General features: G+C 35.1%; 1 protein-coding gene across 3 annotated transcripts in view; it reads left to right on the top strand.

Moving 5' to 3' along the window:
* The window catches only part of LOC127972426 (roundabout homolog 2), a 369417-nt gene that overhangs the window by 331140 nt on the left and 16581 nt on the right, over positions 1 to 21696 (top strand). For all 3 annotated transcript variants that reach the window (XM_052575901.1, XM_052575902.1, XM_052575903.1), the window contains 8 exons: positions 1067 to 1191; positions 2268 to 2439; positions 4114 to 4296; positions 5043 to 5069; positions 9219 to 9261; positions 17221 to 17348; positions 18792 to 19067; positions 20278 to 20403. In XM_052575901.1, the coding sequence (XP_052431861.1) occupies positions 1067 to 1191; positions 2268 to 2439; positions 4114 to 4296; positions 5043 to 5069; positions 9219 to 9261; positions 17221 to 17348; positions 18792 to 19067; positions 20278 to 20403 (1080 nt within the window). The remainder of the gene's footprint in view (positions 1 to 1066; positions 1192 to 2267; positions 2440 to 4113; positions 4297 to 5042; positions 5070 to 9218; positions 9262 to 17220; positions 17349 to 18791; positions 19068 to 20277; positions 20404 to 21696) is intronic.

Genomic DNA, 21696 nt, shown 5'->3' with positions numbered 1-21696 from the left:
ACTTGGAATGGCATTGGCTGTATTGTTATGGGAGCGATGTATTCACCTGCGACGTGCCGAGTTCATTCAGTGTTCGACTGCTCTGTTTTTTTCACTTCAGCTGCAAATGTCTGATGAAGGCGAGCTGCCATTGTCCCGTCAGGTGTTTTAAGGGTTAAAATGGGCCGCCCCATGTGAGGGATGAGTGTAGCTTTGGGATATGTGCCATTTACGCAGGGGTCAGAGTGCAGGGAAGCGAAAGAAAGCGAGCGAGCAGAGTTTACCGTAATTGAGCTGTCAGTATTCTGCTGTGTCGCTACACCTCATGTTGCCACAGAAATGAGAAAAACATTTTTATAAAAAAAAATCTTATTTTCCACTACAGACCTCTATTATTTATTTCATTGCCTTCCCTTGTCTCTGTCAGAGTGGTTCTGATGGGGTTAATAAAATAGGTGTCCAGGGTCTCAACTTCTACATTACACATTCTGTTTTCAGCCAAGGACAAAACAGCGTCTTGGATTCACAACTGGCCTCCTTCAATCGATGTATCCATGTCAATATGTTTACCCAGTGCTCCATTCTTTACATATCTCCGTTCTTCGCATTCCTCCCCGAGCTGAGCGACCTACATGCCTGTCAGAGCGATTTGCTAAGAAAGCCGAGTTGTTTGGATGGCTCACCATCTCATTGTCTCTCAGTAAATGTATTTTTTCAGTAAATCCCTCCTTTCAGAGGCAGGATATGAAATCATAGTGAATGTAAAGCAGTGTCAGGCTGAGGAAAATCCCCATCTAATGAACTTGTGCACCCGTGGCCACCTGTCTTACATCGTAAAGCTCGACACACACATCGACTGCTTAATGCTAATGCTGTGACTTACAACAGACTCTTTCAGAGGAAACAGAACGAGAGAGTGTCATGGCACGAGTGTTGAGTGTTGAGTAAATCCTTGCCAAACAATCAGAGGCGGCTGTAGCCTCAAATCTTGTCTGGAAAGTCTGGAATGTCAGTAGTGTAGAAGAACATCATGGAAGCTACTGTATGCATGGAAGTCAAACTTTCTATTTCTCTCCTTGTGTCCCAGCGCCCAGTGCTCCTCCTCAGCAGGTGACGGTCCTCACGGTGGGCAATCAGAACAGCACATCCATCAGTATCTCCTGGGACCCTCCTCCTGCAGAACATCAGAATGGCATCATCCAGGAATATAAGGTAAATGCCACGTGACTCCATCAGAAACACCAACAAACACGTGCAACTTAATAAATATCCAAATAGACTTGCACCCTTAATTCTGAGAAAAAAGTTAATATAATTATATTATATTATATTATATTATATTATATTATATTATATTATATTATATTATATTATATTATATTATATTATATTATATTATATTATATTATATTATATTATATTATATTAAAGAAGAAAAAATGTTTATGGTGATGTTGTAAAATCTGCAATAGTATCTATAGAGTTGAAAGTTTGAGTCCCACATGGGTCAATTTCCATTTTTCCTAAGCATTTAATACATTTGTGACCATGGACCACATAACCAGTCATAAGGGTTTTTTTTTTTACATTTAAATGTATACATCATCTGAAATATGAATAAATAAGCTTTCCATTGATGTATGGCTTGTTAGAATACAACAATATTTGTCCAAGATGCATACAACTATTTGAAAATCTGGAATCTGAGAATGCAAAAAAAAATCTAAATATTCAGAAAATCGCCTTTGAAGTCCTCAAATGAAGTCCTTAGCAATGCATATTACTAATCAAAAATTACATTTTGATATATTTACGGTAGGACATTTTTAAAATATATTAATGGAACATGATCATTACTTAATATCCTAAGAAAAATCTATAATGTTGACCCATTCGATCCATTGTATGCTATTGCTACAAATATACCTGTGCTACTTATGACTGGTTTTGTGCTTCAGGGTTACATTTGAGGATATTTTAAGGGGCTAAGCTCATTAAATATGTGTACAATAAGTAGTTTTAGATAGAAGCACACAATAGATGACTGTTTACATTTTAGTTTTTTTTTATGTGCCTCAATTATGAATCACAAGCAGAACAAATTTCTCTATAAATTGTCTATAAATTCCTTCATACATAAATAGCTGTACTGAATTGAAACAATTTACATAAAAATGGTTTTACGAGTACTTTACACAAAAATCATTTTCTTTAATGAGGCCCAATCATCCAAAATGACTTTTTACAGATAATCTGCTATTTTCTCTCTCTCTCTCTCTCTTTCTCAGATCTGGTGTTTAGGGAACGAGACCCGTTTCCATGTAAATAAGACTGTGGACGCAGCCATCCGCTCAGTGGTGGTGGGGGGTCTCCAGGCGGGGGTCCAGTATCGGGTGGAGGTGGCCGCCAGCACCAGCGCTGGGGTGGGGGTGAAGAGCGAACCACAAACCATCATTATTGGTATGGGACATCTTTTGGTTTCGATAACCTTTACTGTCACACTGCATCTGCCTTTTATCTGTGATGGGCAGAAATATCTTAAAGCTCACTATTCATTGGATGGATTTGAGCGGGATCGCCAAAATCCAAATTAAATCTCACGGTCAAGGTTTTTTGCCAGGTCTTTGGGTGTTTACAGTGTGAGTTATGTGAGTTGTAGCAGGTTGTGACTGGTTTGACCCGTAAGTGATGATTTGGCCGGTGACATGCCCTTATTCCAAAAATGTCAAGCTCACTATCCATCTTCACACACAGCCAGGGGCTGATAGACTATTTATCAAGATTGCAGTTTGTGTGTCCTACCAGTGTTTGAAAAAAAAAAAAAAAAAAAAAAAAGGCTGATTTAACTACAAGACAACATTTAAAAAATCTATTCAATATGATAATAAAATATAATTGTAAAAAATGCAAATTAAATTTTTTTCAAATAATTATGATGGTGTTTTTATTAGCTATTTATTAGCTATTATTATAAATAGTTAATGCACTCATCACTTTTTTTTTTTTTTTTTTTTTGCTAAGGTGGGACATGTGGGCAGGGTTAAGTAATTTTTATATTTTCAAATCCAAAAGTATAATAATATATACTATAAATACTGTTTTGTGTTTTTATACAGCATTTTCTGTTATTTATTTAAGTTTCTTATTTTATATTTCTGCTTAGAGGTGGTGGGACATGTGGGCGGAGTTATAATTCCATCCAATCCATTTTTAAAGGATAAAAAACAAGTCTCACCTTACATAATTTTTGCCAAACATTGAAATTATGTCACATTGAAGAAATTAAATGTGCTGTAAATACGGTTTGGTCTTATTGATGCAACATTTTGTGTTATTTGAGTTTCTTTTATTATATTTTTGCTGAGGTGGGACATTTGGGCTAAAGTCTATAAGTAGTATTAACCAAGTCTCATCTGACATTATTACTGATAAATATTGTATTCATATCAGATTATGGAAATTAAATGTAATGTAAATACAGTTTTGTGTTATTTAAACACGTTTTGTGTTATTTAGGTTATTTTTTGTTATATATTTTTGCTAATGTGGGAATGTGGGCGGAGTTAAGTAATATTAACCAATGATATAAGTCTAACATGATTCCATCCAATCAAATCCTAAAGGATAATAAAAGTCTCATCTTACATTATTACTGATGAATGTTGAAATAATATCACATTAAGGAAATTAAATGTGCAGTAAATATTGTTTATGTTATGTTTTTGCTGAGGTGGGACATATGGGCAAGGTTAAGTAATATCAACTAATAATATTTATAGTCTAACATGATTCCATCCATTCAGATCTCAAAAGATAATAAAATCTCACATTATTTTGATGAATGTTGAAATAACATGGCATTAAGGAAATTAAATGTGATATAAAAACTTTCCGTGTTATTTATACAACATTTTGCATTTTAGTTTTTTTTTTTCTGTTGTGTTCACTGAAGTAACGCTAAAGATCAAGGTGATGCACTTTTAACGCTCTAGTTGAGTTGATTAAATTCTGTGCTGATGTTCACTGGAGCACGAGGGTTTTTCTCGTGCTATTAAACTCATTTAGAAGCTCACTCACAATGTTCAGTTTACCAAATAGCGGTTTTCTCTTGCGTGCGTGTGTGTGTCCATGTAGGTAAAGACTTCCGGGATGTGATCATGAGCAGGAACAACAGCATCTCGGAGCAGATCACGGACGTGGTGAAGCAGCCGGCTTTCATCGCGGGCATCGGAGGGGCCTGCTGGGTCATTCTGATGGGCTTCAGCATCTGGCTCTACTGGAGGAGAAAGAAGAGAAAGGGTCTCAGCAATTACGCAGGTAGAGACCCGATCCGCTTGAGCTACACACGGTGGCGATTGTTTTCAGATGGCATGGGAAGCACGACTTTCCATAAATGCGTGTTTAGTACAAAAAATACAAATATTGTTAGCTTTTTAGCAAATTAAACCATGACCCATAGAAACTGGGCTATTTATTTGAATGAAGAAAAGAGTGATGTTCACTGGATAAGAGGCTCTAAAGTGCCGTTTTGTGTCCTTATTTGCATTATTAAAGCTTTTGAATGAGACATATTCGGCTTTCAATCAATGTGTTTTCATCCCAGGATCCCCAAAAAGCATTAAAAAAAGGAATTGTTGGGTGGTTTTTCCTTGTGTGAGCAAAGACAGTAGTACAAAGTGATAAGAAACTATTATGCATTATTTTATAAATACATTTTCACTCTTTAGTAGTACTTAGAAGCAACATTGCAGATATATGATATCTGTGCTTCTCTACTATTTAAAAGCACCAGCCTCCACTGAAAAACACAATCTTTTGTTTTGTTTTTGTTTGCTTGCTCAATACACTTTATTTTAATTGTGTTTGTGTGTCTTCTGTGTTAGACTGTCTCGTTTCTTTGGCTGCTGTCTTGACTCTGATGGCATAACGCAAACCTTCAAACACACTCCAGTATGCATGCGAATAATCATGCACACGCGCAGAACCACACAAACCTTCCAAAGCCCGACTGAGCACTGCAGGCTTTTTAACACACCCTCTTCTCTGTCTTCTTGTTTTTGCAGTTCAGTCGTTCACCTTCACCCCTGCAGGTACTGTTCATTTGTCCCGTCTTTTCAAAACCCCCATCCCTTCTTCCTTTACTTTACACAATCAAGTCTCCCTTCCCATGATTCAAGCTCAGAGGTCTTCAGATGATGCCCACCTGACTTTGTCAGCACATATAGAGAGTTAATCTGGCTCAAGGGTCTCAAACACAAATTATGGACTGATCTAGGCAGTAAGGGGCCGTTCACATGTCCCGCCTAAAAACGCGTGGAAAACGCTAGGCGCGCCGCTTTTTCCTTCTTTCCAAAGCGCTCGGGCAGAAGTGCTCCTGAGGCGCCTGCCTTTGCTAAGCAACCATGACGTGCTCTCTCCATGAAGACGCGAAAATTTCAGCAAAGGATAAATGGATTTGCAGCACTAAAAATCGCTCGCAGTAGCTCTGCTACTAAATTTTTTTCAAAATGGCAATCCATATACAACTATGATCAGCTGTTCCTTCATCTTGGCTGAGTTTTCAATGTTGTTACGGAAAATGATGAAGCTGATTGGTTAGTTCTTGTCACATGGCCGCGGTGCGCTTGCTGCATTCTGAAAGTTGAGATATTTTTAACTCGATGCGGTGCGGACGCGCCTGGAAAAACGGGCGATTCGCACCGCGTGCGCATCGCGACCGCACCGCTTCCATTATGAGTGCGCATGCCGCGTGCCTACATTGGAAATAACGAACTTGCACGCGCGAAAGACGCGATATGTGAACAGCCCCTAAAAACTGTGCATTTATTCATTTTTTTATTTTTGTAAAATATCATATAAACATATAATGTCATTTATCTATATATTATGCATTTGTGATATTATTTATTTAATTATTTAAAGATATACCATATCTTTAAAGAATAATGTTCAAGGTCAAACTAAAGTGCAAGTATAGTGAACAGATTTGTTGGCTGTTTTTACATGCCTTCATGAATGCTAACAGAGTCAGGTGGGCTGCAAGATCCTGCAGTTCTCCAGTTGTGTTTCTTTGTCCTTTTCTTCAGGTCATTTTTTTCAGTGGTGGTCACCTGTGCTGATCTTTTCATGTGGTTTTTCCATCTCATCTTTATCTTCCTTTTATTCTCCTGCTCTCTCTTTCTGACATTTTGTTTGTGCAGGTGTTGTGAATTGTTTTTGTTCTCCGCTCTTTGATTCATTCCTGTCTTTGTTATTAACCGCTTGAACAAACGTAGATGTGAGAATCAATTGTTCCCTCCATACGAGGGTGTTGACATGTTTTCTGAAGATTTTCTTGTTTCCCTCCTGTGATGTACTTTTAATCAGTATAGAAATCATGGACACATTCACTTTTATATGTATATGTTCAGTTTGCATTTTAATTTGTTTATTTATTTTTAATTTTATGTGCTTCTGTCATTTTTATTATCTTTTATTTATATATATATTACTATTTAGGTTTAATTTATTTTATTTTATTAATGATAATATGCCTGAACAGTATGCATTTCAAATATTATAATATGCTAAATTGTTATATGTGACTCTGGAGCACAAAAAGTTATCATTAGAATATCATTAGAATAATAAGTAAAGATCTTTTTGTAGATTTCCTACTGTAAACATATCAAAACTAAATGTTTGAGTAGTTATATACATTGCTAAGGACTTCATTTGGACAACTGAGCCAATTTCTCAATATTTTACCTCCCTTTAGATTCCAGATTTTCGAATAGTTGTATCACGGCCAAATATTGTCTTGTCCTAACAAACCATAAATCAGCGGAAAACTTATTTATTAAAAAATCTCAATTTCAAAAATATTTAGCCTCATGACTGGTTTTGTGGTCCAAGGTCACATATATGATCATGAATAAATAATAATACAACAATAAATAAAACAATTTATATATCGTTAGGATACATATTCATTATCTTAAACAAAGTTCAACATTTTAATTATATTTAAATACATTTTTTGGACGAGTTTTCTTAATATTTGGCATCAATTTGTAAGCAAAAAAGAGATGGTTAATGTTAGATTATTGGATGCATTGCATTGAAGGATATTGTAGTGAAGATTGCATTGTTGTACCTTTTAGTAAATATAGTATTCATAAAATCAAGATTAGTGTACCATTCCAAACACAGTCCATCAAATATCATCCCATTTTGAAATACGGTCACGCTGCCATTGATTTTCCACTTTATGTTCACAATAGCAGAGAAATGTTTGTAATTCAATGGTTGGTTTGTCCGCAAGTTACGTGATCTATAGGAGATTCACAGACCTACCAGAGGTTAACCAGTGATGACCTGATCCAGTCACACGGTCGGCCACAATCACACTGTGAACTGATAACACAAAAAAGCAGAAAAATCACTCAGCGAGCCCAGGTTCCCTCCATGTCTCCTGGGAATTGTGTGCGGATTGAGGTGCGCTTTTATCTTGTAGGAGGGTTTCGCTCCAAACTTCATTACCGATGAAATCAGTCTCCCTGCAAAAGCGGACACCGCCGCACTCCACTTTTTCCCAAGATAAGAGCGTAAAAGTCAGCTGTCCGAGTCTTACGGTCTGGATTTCCCTTGACTTCATTTTAATGCACTCCAGTGGTCTCTTCTCACCACTGCTTGAGTGGGCTTCAAGGTTGCCGGCTCCCAGGGGCCCACATCTTTCTTGGTTTCTTGCTCCCATGTGCCGAGCAGATAAGTGTGGCATTCAGACGCATTACCGGCATGCCAGACCCCATATGTGTGACTCTCGCGAAGGCAGCAGCCCATGCTAGCGAAGGCAGCTTCTTGCGACGAGTGAAAAACGTTGGTTTATTCTTGTTTCCTGGAACCAAATTATCTTCATCTCTTTTTTACGGTTCACTGCAAATCATGCGAACATTTCAGGGCTTATAGAACAAAGAAAGACAGCCGATTCAACAACGTTTTTATGTTTAATTGTCAGTTGGGTGTAAGAGGTAAAAGTGAATACACCTGTTCACACAAACACCCACTTTCCTCCTTTAAACCTGTCATCGCCGCGAGGCTAAATCAAGTTGTGCTTGGACGGGAAGGAGGGATTTGATGGAATTTTTATACGGGCGATTTTGTCATGCCGCAGTAAATGCTTATTAAAGAGGAGTAATCAGTTTTCATATTGGAGAGAGTGCTTATCTGGAGCTCAGCCTAAAGCCAAGACCAGCGCCAGTCTACGGGCCACATCAAAGTGCCAGCAATGTGTCCTACTGTAGATAGGCACTTAACAGACCCGCACACACACATAGCGTCACATAAAATGGGTCCCTTGGGGAGAGAAAATACCTTCGGTGTTTGTTCTCAATTTACTGAAATGCCAGATTCTGGAATTAGCACGAATGCAAATAAATGCAACAAACAGCAGGCCCAGAGGAGATGTTTGGACTGTCTGTTTAACAGAAGAGGTGATGGATTGTTAACAGTGGAGAGAAAATGTCACTGATCTAATTCAGATTCTCTGCAGGGTGTGTAAACAGACCGGGAGTCGCTCTGGATTAGTTTATGTGATATCTGTTAAAGTAATGTGCATGCTTGAACATCCTCAATGAGAACATTTCTTTATATTTATTTACTTACCTTCATGTCATTCCAAATCTATACGCATTTTATTATTATTATTCTTCTGTGGAACACAAAAGAAGATTTAAAAAGAAATGCATCCATGTTTTTTATACAAAAAGGCCAATAGGGTTCAGTATAGTTTTACACCACTTTGACATTTAGTAAATGGACAAAGGCTTTGGAAGAAAGTGTTTTCAAATACACAGCTGATTTAGTCTCATTTTCATCAGTAATACATCTTTCCTTTTGCACCCTTTTTTTGTAAGTCACTTTCTTTCGGCAAGAATATTAAGGAAACACCCAGAGAAAATAGGATTTTGTGGAGATAAAATGACAAGATGCTTTGATTTCATACTTTTATTTTGCATGTTCATTTACAGCGTGCTATAAACAATTCAGTCACTCGTGAAAGATTACAGTGACACATACAGTATATGGAGACTTCTTCATTCCTTAATCAGTTCCAGCTGTTAATTTGGGATCATGTGTTAAAAAAAAAATTGAATTGTGATGAAAATGATGCTTAAGAGATTGATTTTGCTATGATGACTTAATCTCTCTCTCTTTCTCTCTCTCTCTCTCTTTGTTTTCTACCCTCTTTCTGACCCCAGTGACGTTCCAACGTGTTGATGGAGGCTTGATGAGCAACGGGAGGTAAGATTCCTGTCATCCACTCTCTCGTTCCCCTTGTTTTTCCTTGGCATGCCACAAAACAGTGCTAGTTATTATCTTTGTGCCAATCACCTGCCTTTAACCTTCAAAGACCAGCCCCTCAATTCCAAACCTCATTCATATTCTGTCCATCATCCTCTGGAAGGTCATCATAACCATTATCCTCTACAAGGCAGTCGTCTTCCAGCGCGTACTCTGCTTTTAAGGGTTCACGCCATTGCTGCACTGTGAGAAATTCATCTTAAGAGACGCTGCGAATGGGAGTTATTGAAAGGTTGTTCCTATAGGTTTCCGTGAGGGTTCTTGCGACACACAACCGATTCTCATGGGTCAACAGCTTGATTAACCTTCTAGAAGTCACAGTAGAGTACACCAGTGCGGAAAAAAAATCTTTGCATAACCATTAAAACGGTTCTTTCGAATATAAAAAAAAATTGAATATAAAAAAAAAAAATTATATAAAAAAAATTGATTCAGTGTTCAGTGACCCCAGTGGGATCTGTATCAGTGATGAAGACAATGTTTTATTATTATACACCATCATATAATTATACAATTTTATATATATATATATATATATATATATATATATATATATATATATATATATATATATATATATATATATATATATATATATATATATATATATATATATATATATATATAATTTTATTTGTATAAATATTTTAAGTTAGCATAATATGTAATATTGATTGAACAAAAAAAAATAGATAACTGAAATAAAATTTATTATATTACATTAAAATAGATGATAAACTTGGATATTTATAATATCATATAATATAATAGTATTTATATTATTTTAAATGAACATAATATAGAATATTTTAATTTAATAAAATAAAGATAACTGAAATTGAATTAATTAAATTAAGTGATAAACTTGAACATATGATATGATTTAATTTTTAAAAAATTGAAAATTTGAAATTAAATGTTACATCAAAATAATATTGACATAAGATAATAATAATAATATTAATAATAATAATGTAATATAAATTAATAACATTATTATTATATAATGTAATATATATCCAAACTACAATCAAACTACAGCATGCACCCACAGCAGGTGTGTTTATACATCAAGCTCGCTCTGATGTCACCATATGACTGATAGATGAAAATATGAGATCTGCCTGTTTGTGTACCCTGCATCCTGTCAAATACACACCACACACACACATACAGTACGTACACACACACATCTCCGCACATCTCCCTTCACGGGCGGCTAGCCGCTCATAAATCTCACCCCCCAAAAAGAATTAGCAGGAACAATTTAAGCAGAGAGGGGGTTTATTTTATCATTTGTCAGCCCCGCTTCGTCCCCGCTGCCTGTACGGACCCCCGCAGTGATAAATTTGCCTGTCACCTCAGCTGGGCGGCTGGAATATGAGCATGTGTAATAATGTAAAAATAATTACCCCAGGGAGAGGCAAAACTAACCCTTCCGGAATCTTTTGGCGGGCCTCGTTTTTTTTTTTTACTAGTGGGTGGAAAGGAGAGCAAGGGTTTGTTTGAATGACACCAGTTACCTGCTGGACAGGAGAGGAAGGTCTGTCTCTTTTATCAGTTTTTCAGTTTCTTCTCATTGTCTCTGCTGCTGTATCAATAGACTGAAGGTGTCTGAGAAGCTGGAATGAAAGCCGCAGAAGTGTCACCTGATTCCCCCTGCAGGAAATCAAGTTCTGCTGATTGATTTGAAGATTCTATTCCAGATCCCAAGGGTCTACTATCTAATCAAAGAGGATGTCCAATTGTATTTTTTTTATATAGTAATACCTTGTCTTTAGCTGTATAACACCCTAGAGATCAGAGATAAGCACTTACCTCTGTAGAGATTCAGACAGACATTATTGCAAACAGTATGAGGTCGGAGTACAAAATGCATTATAAAGCTTTTCAAAATGCCTCATTCTTCTCAATTTATGCCTATTATATTATATTATATTATATTATAGTATAGTATAGTATAGTATAGTATAGTATAGTATATTATAATGTACATTGTAGCATGTTTTATTGATTTTATAAAATAAATTATTAATTACTGATATTTTAACCCATTTAAACTAATAATAATAAATATAATAACTTTATCAACACATGATAATCTTTAAAGTACTCTTTTTTTACTATATTTTGTAAATATTTACGAATTTTACATTTGAAGTATTAATGTCACAAATATTTGTTTACATGTTATTTTACTAAACAAATTCTGATTTACACCGAAATATTATAAGTAAATAATAAGTGACAGTGAACAGGTGTTTCACATCTTAACTGTTACTGTATTGTATAGTTTCTATTATGTATTGACCAATCAACATCCAGGACTGTAATATAATGCATTGTATACAGTATACATATTTCATAGGAAGTTTTATTGAAATCTTCTGCATGTTTAGGTGGGTTTATGCTGTGAAGGTGCTCTACCTGCATCAGAACACTTGATCTGTCTTCTGCAGTGAATCCCCGTGACTAAAGATGATGGGAGAATGTGTTCATTTGTTACAGTCTTAGTTTATTGCATTAACAAGACGATAGCAACTGAAGCCGCGTCTGTTTCTGCAGCTCCTCATTGGCTGCTGCCAAATTACGCTTAATCGATCACAGAATAAATGATTCATGGAAGATGAATAGGCAGCATATTGGTCAGGTCTGATGGAAACTGATAATGGCAGAAAAAATTTTTCTTACACTCTTTCATTCCCTGTTTTTCTTAATTCATTTTATTACTTTCATTTCTTTATTTTCAGACAAACTTTTCTTTCTTAGCTGCATTTTTCCTTCTGTTCTTTTTTGCAAGGCCCTTTATTCCTTTCCTTCCTTTCTTTCAGCTCTATGTGTTTATATGAACATGTTTGTTTATACAGTTTATTAGATTTTCACTGTGCTCACAGTAAGCAGCAGCATCCTCCAGCTAATGTAAATCTGAAAAGCCAGTGCATGTTTCGGCATGCCTTAAGCGTCATGTAATGTGCAGACTTTTAGTTGGGTCTCTCTGGCACTCGCTCTTTCTGCGGCGGTATTAAAGCCCGGCTGATTTATGAAGTAGGATTGGGATTAATATTGCTCACTCGGCTTGTTTACGACGATGCTCACAGACGCACTGCGAGGTTGTATTTCACAGTTGCGCGCGTGTCTAGGAGCGTGGCAGGGAAAAATGAGCCAAATCAAATCTCAAGGCCACAGTGCGCTTTCGCTGTCTGAGGAGAGGGATTCGGGGCTGGGTGTCAGGCCTGAGATGAGGCCCCTGGCCCCGCTCCCGGTGATTTGCAGAGCAGAAATATGCCCGCTAAAACGATATTTCTTAATCTAATCACCTCGCACAGGAGAAGATGAATGCAAGGACAGAGCCGCCGTTACCACAGTCAACATCATCATCACCCACACTTACAAATGATCCCTGTGAGGACCGGCTGCTTGTTTATCAGAGAAATCAAAGTCAAACTCATCAAGCTTCCTTTTTTCTCTGGCGAGCTCAATTTAACAACTCTTCAGATTGAAGGAAATTGCATTCCCTACACATTTAGCCTACACAGAAACACTTTACTATGTAGCTTATTTTAACAATTGTGGGTTACACTTTATTTAACAGTACCTGTACTTACACTGTGGACTTTACCAAGATAGCCAGTCCAGTAACTACATGGAGAAGTATTGACTATTATGAAAAACTATATATTTTACTTGGCGTTGCTGTTACAGTATTTAGTAGAATTTTATTTAATTGGGAAATGTAAGACTATGATATTATTAATTAATATTACCTGCCAATATAAGATGTCTGATATGAAGAAAAGTCAGAAAAAAGTTGTTTAGGAGAAGAATAAAGTTTCTGCCTTGTAGGGAAAACGAAACAGGAAAAATATATTTTTTGTTTGTTTGTTTTTTTACCTAAAGAAAATATAAAAGTAAATAAGTAAATAAGAAAATAAGAAGTCATACTTGAAGTCACAGTTAAGAGACATAAAGTCGAAATTACTTCATTTTGATGAAACATGAAAACCGTGTTTTCCTTTAAATGACACAAATGCCAATATTCCTTTAAAATAACGAATGTAATGTGTGTGTGTGTGTGTGTGTGTATATATATATATATATATATATATATATATATATATATAATATATATATATATATATATATATATATATAAAACATAAGAAACTGCAGAAAGTCACATTCATGAGAAATTAAAATACAAATAATGAATTTGTCTTACCCTGGAGAAGCAGAAATGTAGTTAATAAAACATGAATGAAACTGATTTCCTCTTTAAAATAACTAATTAAAAACATTTAAATATATTTAAAATAAGTATAAAAATATAAATTCAAAGTAGAATATATATATTTTTCAAAGAAGAAGAATCAGTCATACAATATTTTGATGAAATATGAAAGAAAATAATATTTGTTTCCCTTTGAAGTAACATAAGGTATTTTTCCCCTTTAAAATAATAAATAAAACTTTTTTTTAAGTAAATACAAAAAAAGCAGTCATAAATAGTCACAATTATGAGAAATAAAATCAGTTTAAATAAAAGCAGTTACTTTAGGCCAGAAACAGGCTTCCATGATAAATCTTTTGAAATGAAATGCACATTTATTTCAAAGACTGGAATATATATAGTTATTGTTTTTTAAATATGAAAGGAGACAAACACTTAAAAAAGAAAAGTAACTCATAAAGATCACCTGAGGGCCAAACAAAACCAAAATAGCGAAGGTAGAGAGAGGACCTGATTGTAAACAGGTAGCAGAGAGCATTTCAGTGGAGGAGACAGAAGAAATGCAGAGGTGGAGGGGGAAGGTTTGAGTGGTCCTCGACGTATTACCTTATAAGAAGTCAACGTGTCTGAGGAGGAGCCATCAATTTGAGTGACTCTTCCCCCCTGAGGGCCTGTTTTGGCATTCAGCTGCCACATCAGGGGGTGTTTAGCCTGTCAGGACCCCCGCCTCCTCAGCCTGAGACCCTCCATTCGGGCTCTGCTGGTTCTTATTAAAACCTGTGGCTAAGCGAGCGACGGGCTGCTATACTGCCATTACCGGGATATTGCTCCTGGCTTCAGAAACCACACACTGTTCCCCGGGCCTGGGGAAGATGAGCCACCTCAGGGCAAATGTACCTCCACAGAGAGCAGGAGAGAGAGGAGACAAGAGAGAACAACACAGTGAAAGAGAGAGAGAAGAGAGACAAAGACGACTGGGGTGTGTCTTGAGTCTTGTTTGTGTCAGAGACTGTACACCAGACAAACAAGCTCAGATCAATAGGAGATATCACAACGCTCAACATGGCAGCTCTCAGAAATGAAGTTATATTATAGGTTTAGTGTGCATGATGTACACCCGCCCTGTAGACTTTTAAGCACATACCTGTATTCATGATGTGTCCGTTTATACAAACTGCAAGTTGAAAATTACTTTTCTTTTTTTATATATTCCTGTTTAAACAGAATAGCACTGTGAGAAAGTGTATTAGCTAAACCTGTTTGTTTGTTTGTTTGTTTGTTTGTTTACTGACTTTCCATAATGGATCATGAACAGTATTTGTTTGTTGGTTGATTTATTTATTTGTATAATAATAGTAATAATATTACTTATTATTATTATTATTATTAGTATTATTAGTATTATTATTATTGTTGTTGTTGTTGTTGTTGTTATTGTTATTATTATTTACTGACTGAATTGCAATTAACCGTTAAACAAAGAACTAATTAAACAACTAAAACTAAATAAATATTTGATTAACATTTATTTAATAATTATTTGTATATTTATAATAACTTTATTTATATTTTGTTTGTTTGTTTGTTTGCTTGCTTCCCATAATGGATTATGAACATTATACAATTTTTATTTGTTGATTTATTTATTTGTGTAATAATAAATTATTACCATTGTTAATTGATAACTGAATTCTAATTAACAATTAAATAACTAAAACTATTGAATTAATTCATATTTAATTAATAATTAATTATGTGTATATTTATAATAAAAATAACTATTTATTTATTAATGTATTTGAAAAATATGGTTGGATTAGTGATGGAATTATAATTTCAATCTTTAGAAAAGCATTTATTTATAAAAGCAATAGCTATTATTATTGTTGTTGTTTCTGTTATTATTATTATTATTTTTTTTTTTTTTATTTGGAACAAAATCTGAGTGCATGAATTCATTACCAAGATGGCCGCTGAGTGTACTGACTTGCTTTTAAAAATGTCTTTTGGTTTCCGCTCATGTCTTTGTGTTCTTTCAAAATCTCCCGTTCGCACCGGCATTGTTCCGTCTCCACGACCATGACCACAAATTGCCCCTCTAAAAATGATGAAAGGAGAAATACAGAGATGTGGGCCGAAAAATGAAGGAGTCCTTGAGCGCTTCATTCATCCACCTCTCTACTCGTTCTCCATTCCTCTATTGTTACATTCCCAGCCTTCCTCAACCAGTGGCTCTTTATTTCCATCTACGCTCATTCTGAAGAGAAAAAAAAACAGCCATTTTTATGGTGGGAGTGTGGCTTTAGCAGCACAAATGAAGGGATGTGGGTAAAAACACAAGCTCTCCTCAGCATCTGTTGCCCATGGCAACAAGCATCAGCGAGGTGATTGCACAGTAAAGTGGTGGTAATGGCTACAGCACTCACCCGTGACAGCTTAAAGTCTTAATGATGCCTTTACGCCACACACACCCTTGGGAAGACACACAACACCTGTTAAATCAAACCTCCTATGTGTGAGCTCGTACACACACGCGCGGTTGTCAGATGTGGAGGAGTGTGTTGTAAAACACCGGAGTTCGCTGAGCTGAAGATCGTGTGTTATATAGTGAGGGTGATCTGTTAATTGAGGGTGTGTGTTGGCATGTACGGAAGGACATTCGCTTTGCGTGTTTTCTTACACAGCTACAATGAAAAATGCTGTCTTTGTTTAAAATGATAAAGCTTTTTGATCGTTTCAAGGTTCAAATGTAAGAAATGCTGCACTACCAGTGTTTTATCCAATAAACATAAATTGGAAAATGTGGTAATCATTAGGAAAATTCTTCAAAAATAAGAGTTTTCTGTTGAAAGGAGATGCCATGAGAAAGCCATACACATTATTTAATTCTGTTTTTTTTTTGTTTTTTTATCTTGCTGGAAAATATTATATTGAGACAGACAGATGAAGAACACTCACAAAATTTGGTTCTGCTATATTTTAAACTTTTCTGATGAATTATTGGTCTATTTCTCTTATTTTATAAAAGCACATTTCTACACCGCTGCACAACTTTTGGTCATTTTTAGATACTTTAAGTTGCATATTATTGTTATTATTATTAGTAGTAGTAGTAGTAGTAGTAGTAGTAGTAATATTGATATGAGAATATTAACAATCTATTATTATTATTATTATTATTATTATTTAATTCTGTATTTAGTCTTATAAATAATAACATATATATATATAATAATATTATTATTATTATTATTATTATTATTATTATTATTATTATTATTATTATTATTCTGAGATAATTTTCTTTAAATAGAATTAGATTTTACCTTCAGTCCATAGTAATAATAATAAAATCAAAGAAAGAAATAAAGAAAGAAAGAGAAAGAACTGCCTGGAAATGTCATGCAAATTACTGAGGATGTAATTTATCCATTTTATTTCAATTCATTTTCAAAAGCATTTTTTACATTTCTGTGCTGATTATACATATAAAAATTCCATACACTGATGTATAAAGCTTATAAATGAAACTTTCCTACACTCACAAGGCTCAATTTATAAGTGAGCAATTATTATATTACTCTGCCTGTTTCATTCAAATCCATATCCAATAATCACAAATGAAGAATCTAGAGAATGTAGATTCACATGCATGGTTTGTGTTCCCGCAGTCGTCCTGGTCTGCTGAATGCCAGTGATTCAGGATACCCCTGGCTCGCTGACTCCTGGCCGGCCACCAGTCTGCCTGTTAACAGCGGCTCTGGAGGATCCAACGACCTCAACAACTTCGGCCGCGGAGGTAAATCCACTCTCAGACGTTGCTGCATTGGCTAGGAATTTAGGACATATTATATTGGTGAAATCGGTTGTAGTCAAGAGTTCAAAGTGTTAAAAGCAAACTCTCGCCATCAGATGAAAGAAAATGTATCTTCCCTTTTTATATTCATGGACGATGATTCATTCAGGGTGTCCTGGTGTTGTCCGTAAGATGAACACCTGTATGCATATTGCATGGGCCGTTTTTGGATGCACACATTTATTCATCATGCACTGGGACAGACTTATATAGCCACCCGCATCCTGCTGTCACACTGAAACTAATGGCTGTGGTTCTGACCCACTGTCAGACAGAGGAAGGGCCGATGGTGGAGGAGCAGTGAGTCGTGAAGGACAGCCGAAGCTTGAGTGGTGCAGATGCAGCTGCTGTATATCATTTTCTCTTCAGTACACGCATATACACACTCACACGTGTAGAGTTATAGCATTATTTCCTCCTTCACAAGTGCAAAGACGAAAATGCAAAGAGAATATACTATAAGTGAGTCAAAGGGAAAGAATGAAAAGAAACTAAAGGCCTGTCCACACCAAAAATATTGAATATCCACAAACTTTCAGTATGATTAATCTGTCTCTTTCTGTAATTTATAATATAGTATGTAATACATTATGATAAATAATATATTCATTAAAATGTGTATGAAAAATGTATAATATAATAATGGTGTGTGTGTGTGTGTGTGTGTATAATTTATATTTCAACAATTTTCTGAGCATTAACTAAATATAATAATAATAATAATAATAATAATAATAACAACAATAACAATGATGATAATAATAATAATAATAACATTATTGTTATAATAATTTAGTGTATTAAAACTATTTGTAATTATTGTTATTATTTATTATTATACATAAATGTATTATTACAAATTCTTATAGTTATATTAGGTATATTAATAATATTGTTGTTGATTTCACACCGCCTCAGAAATCACAATGTCAGAATTCCATCATTTTCTGAGCATTATTATTATTATTATTATTATTATTATTATTATTATTATTATTATTATTACTACTATTATTATTATTATTGCTGTTGTTGTTGTTTGCTATTATTATTAATTATAATTATTATTAGATATTATTATTAAGTATTAATCTTAGTTGTATATATTTATAATTTATATTTCTACTATTATCAAAATTATTATAATGATTATTATGATTATTATTTAGTATTCTTGTAGTTGTATACATTTATAGTTTATTATTATTATTGTTATTATTATTACCAAAATTACATATATCAGACTTATAAGTTGATAAAGAACATTGAACTGAAATGCTTTGTTCTTGAAAAATTGACCTCACTTCTGACATCAGCATATTTTCACCATATTAACTTCACAATCTTGTTTGTCTTCGTTTCATTCTATCTTCCCGTTCCACTCAGACGGGATGCCCAGTGCCCAGGCCGATAAGACGGGCACCATGCTTTCAGACGGAGCCATTTACAGCAGCATCGACTTCACCACCAAAGGTGGATTTGGCAGTCCAAGCCCCGCCTCCCAGGCCACGCCCTACGCCACCACCCAGATCCTCCACTCCAACAGCATTCACGAGCTGGCCGTCGATCTGCCCGAGGCCCAGTGGAAGACCTCCCTACAGGCCAAGCAGGAGATGGCCAACCTGGGCTACTCACTGCCAGACAAGAACTCCTGCAACAACAGTGAGTCGGGCTGAAGGGCCGTGGGGGTGTGTGTGTGTGCGAAAGAGAGAGCTTGTTTTGTGTGTTTTATTTGTGTCCAAAATCTTTTGAAACAAAGCCAGCTGCTCTATTTCTGGATATTGCCTGAGGTTTGTATCAGTGTTAATTTGACCATCATTTTATTAATGTTGCATTTTTCTGACATTCAGGAACAATAAGACTGTGTATCATTGGCCCTTAACAGAATTCATGACCCTTGAATGTGTTTCTGACCAACCGCATTTATTATTTACATTGTCTTTGGGCTAAAAGAGTGTAATGCCATTAGCCAAGATTTATTCTATTTTGAAAAGCTTTTAGACAAATGCACTTTTTTTAATCAAAAATGTACTATCCATATTAATGAACTTATTCTCTGCAGTTGTGCAGAATGATAAATTGTAGATGTTCCTTAATGCAATTAAAAAACATTTTCGCTTTCATTTGGACTTGAACAAACCTCTAACTATGAAATTACTGTAAATCACAATTATAAATGTTTTCATGAACTGGTTAACTTGCCAACAAATAGAATTAATTCCAGGAAAATTAGCACTAATGTATGTTGTTAACCTCTGAATGAGACACGTTCCAAAGAAACTAGACAAATTAAGAGATTCTAAAGCAATTAGGGCTTTGTTCCAGAGCTTAGTGAGCTGCCGTGCAGTCTGCTACCTACATGGGCAGCATCCTAACCGAAAGAAAGAAAGAAAGAAAGAAAGAAAGAAAGAAAGAAAGAAAGAAAGAAAGCCTTATAAGTGAATGATTTAGAACACTTTATCAAGGCAGCCAATTGTATAGTACATTATATTACACATTTATTTTTTTATAGAATTTTTTATTAAATATCTTTATAAATCATTAAGTATTATTACTTGTAAATATATAATATTTAATAAATTATATGCATTATAATTATTTATAATAAATAATACAATGAAATACTTTTATTTGAATTGTATTTATTTTAAAAGAACAATTTTACTTATTTCATTTTATTAGTATTTATTTTAAAATGTTCAAGTATTGGGTCTAAGCATTGTTCAGTTAGGAAGACAATGATTTTTAAATACAGTAGGGGTTGTGTGTGAGATCGGTGCTTTGCTTGTTGCTCTAACTGCACGCCCTTGCATGCGCTTGTGCCGTCTTGCCCTCCACCTGATGCCACTTTTTTGCCCTTCGCCTCCACTAGCACTCCTTTTCATTCCTGACTACCGATTGGCTGACGGATTGTGTAATAGAATGCCGCACAACCAATCACAGGATTTCAGCACCACCAGCTCCCACAACAGCTCAGATCGGAGCAACAGTCTGTCAGGTTGGTATTTCACCGGCCCAGGGTCAGCAGCCCACCCGCATCTTTCCTTCAGTCTACCCCTCTCCCCTTTCACCTCCACTAACCGTGGTGCACACGCCATGACTCCTGCTCTTTACTGTTGATAATATAGCTTTGTGTAATAACTGTGTAGTCAAGTCGACTGGATCTACAGCCATTGTGTAATGGCCTGGACAGAAAAGTCCTGGTTTCTACTAAAGTATGATTCTGCTGTGATATAAGGGAATTCTGATCACTGACCTTTGCATAATGATATTTAGATTACATAAATGCTGTCTTTAACCCTTTGGTTCTTTCTTTTTCTGTTTTTTTAGTTTATAAATTTTTTAGTAAATGCATATTTTAAGTCAGTAATGTTTCTTTATGTAATATTTTGTGTTTTTAGGGTATTTTTAAAGTACTACTCTATTTATGGAATAGTTATGATTCATTTATTACCTGTTCACCACAAACATAACATTTTCAACTGAAACTGTCATAAAATCTTAAATGCTTTGTTTGGTCTCTTTTTAAAGAAGACAACTGGCAGATTATTGCTGAAATTAAAAAGTGAAAAAGTAAAAAAAAAAAAAAAGTTCATTATTATTGAAAATGCACAGTACTATTTGTAAATTTATACGAAAACTATATGTTCCAAAACATGTTTTACTCTCAAAATGAATGAAAATCTAAGACGTAAATCTAAACAAGTTGTGTTCCAAATTTAATGTTATCTCTAAAAATATATTTTCGGTCAAATTTTGACTAAAATATCATTAGATGAATTCACTTTCTATTCATTTCCAGTTCAGTCTTTATTGACCATGAACAGAATTACTAAATTACAATGAAGTGTGACTTTTTTTAATCATATCTGTGATTTTGTGTGTGTGTGTGTGTGTGTGTGTGTGTGTTCACATACTGTAGCAATGCCAATTTTCCAGTAAGAAATGACTGAATAGCATTAGAGGGTTAAAAGGCAAAAATGTCAAATCAAGCATTTCTGCTCTTCTCCTTTGGTTCCTCACAGCACTTTTCACATGTGAAGCAGAAATGGTGCATGACACAATCCATTCAGCCTTTATCTTCTGGCTCAGTTTGACCTGTTGCAAACGCTGTAATTCCAGCAATGCATCTTTTGACATTGTCATTAACCTTGTGTTAACAATGTCAGTCTGTTTTTGATTTAAGCAGAGGTTTGTTTTGTCATAGGTTACTGTTGCAACATAAAGGAAACCACTCGGAAATGCACACACGCACTCCAGCAGCTTGATCTGAGCCGATTCCTCCCTTTAA

This window comes from Carassius gibelio, chromosome B15 (assembly GCF_023724105.1).
Source record: "Carassius gibelio isolate Cgi1373 ecotype wild population from Czech Republic chromosome B15, carGib1.2-hapl.c, whole genome shotgun sequence".
Lineage (NCBI taxonomy): Eukaryota > Metazoa > Chordata > Actinopteri > Cypriniformes > Cyprinidae > Carassius > Carassius gibelio.
This window is presented reverse-complemented; position numbering and strand designations above follow the sequence as displayed.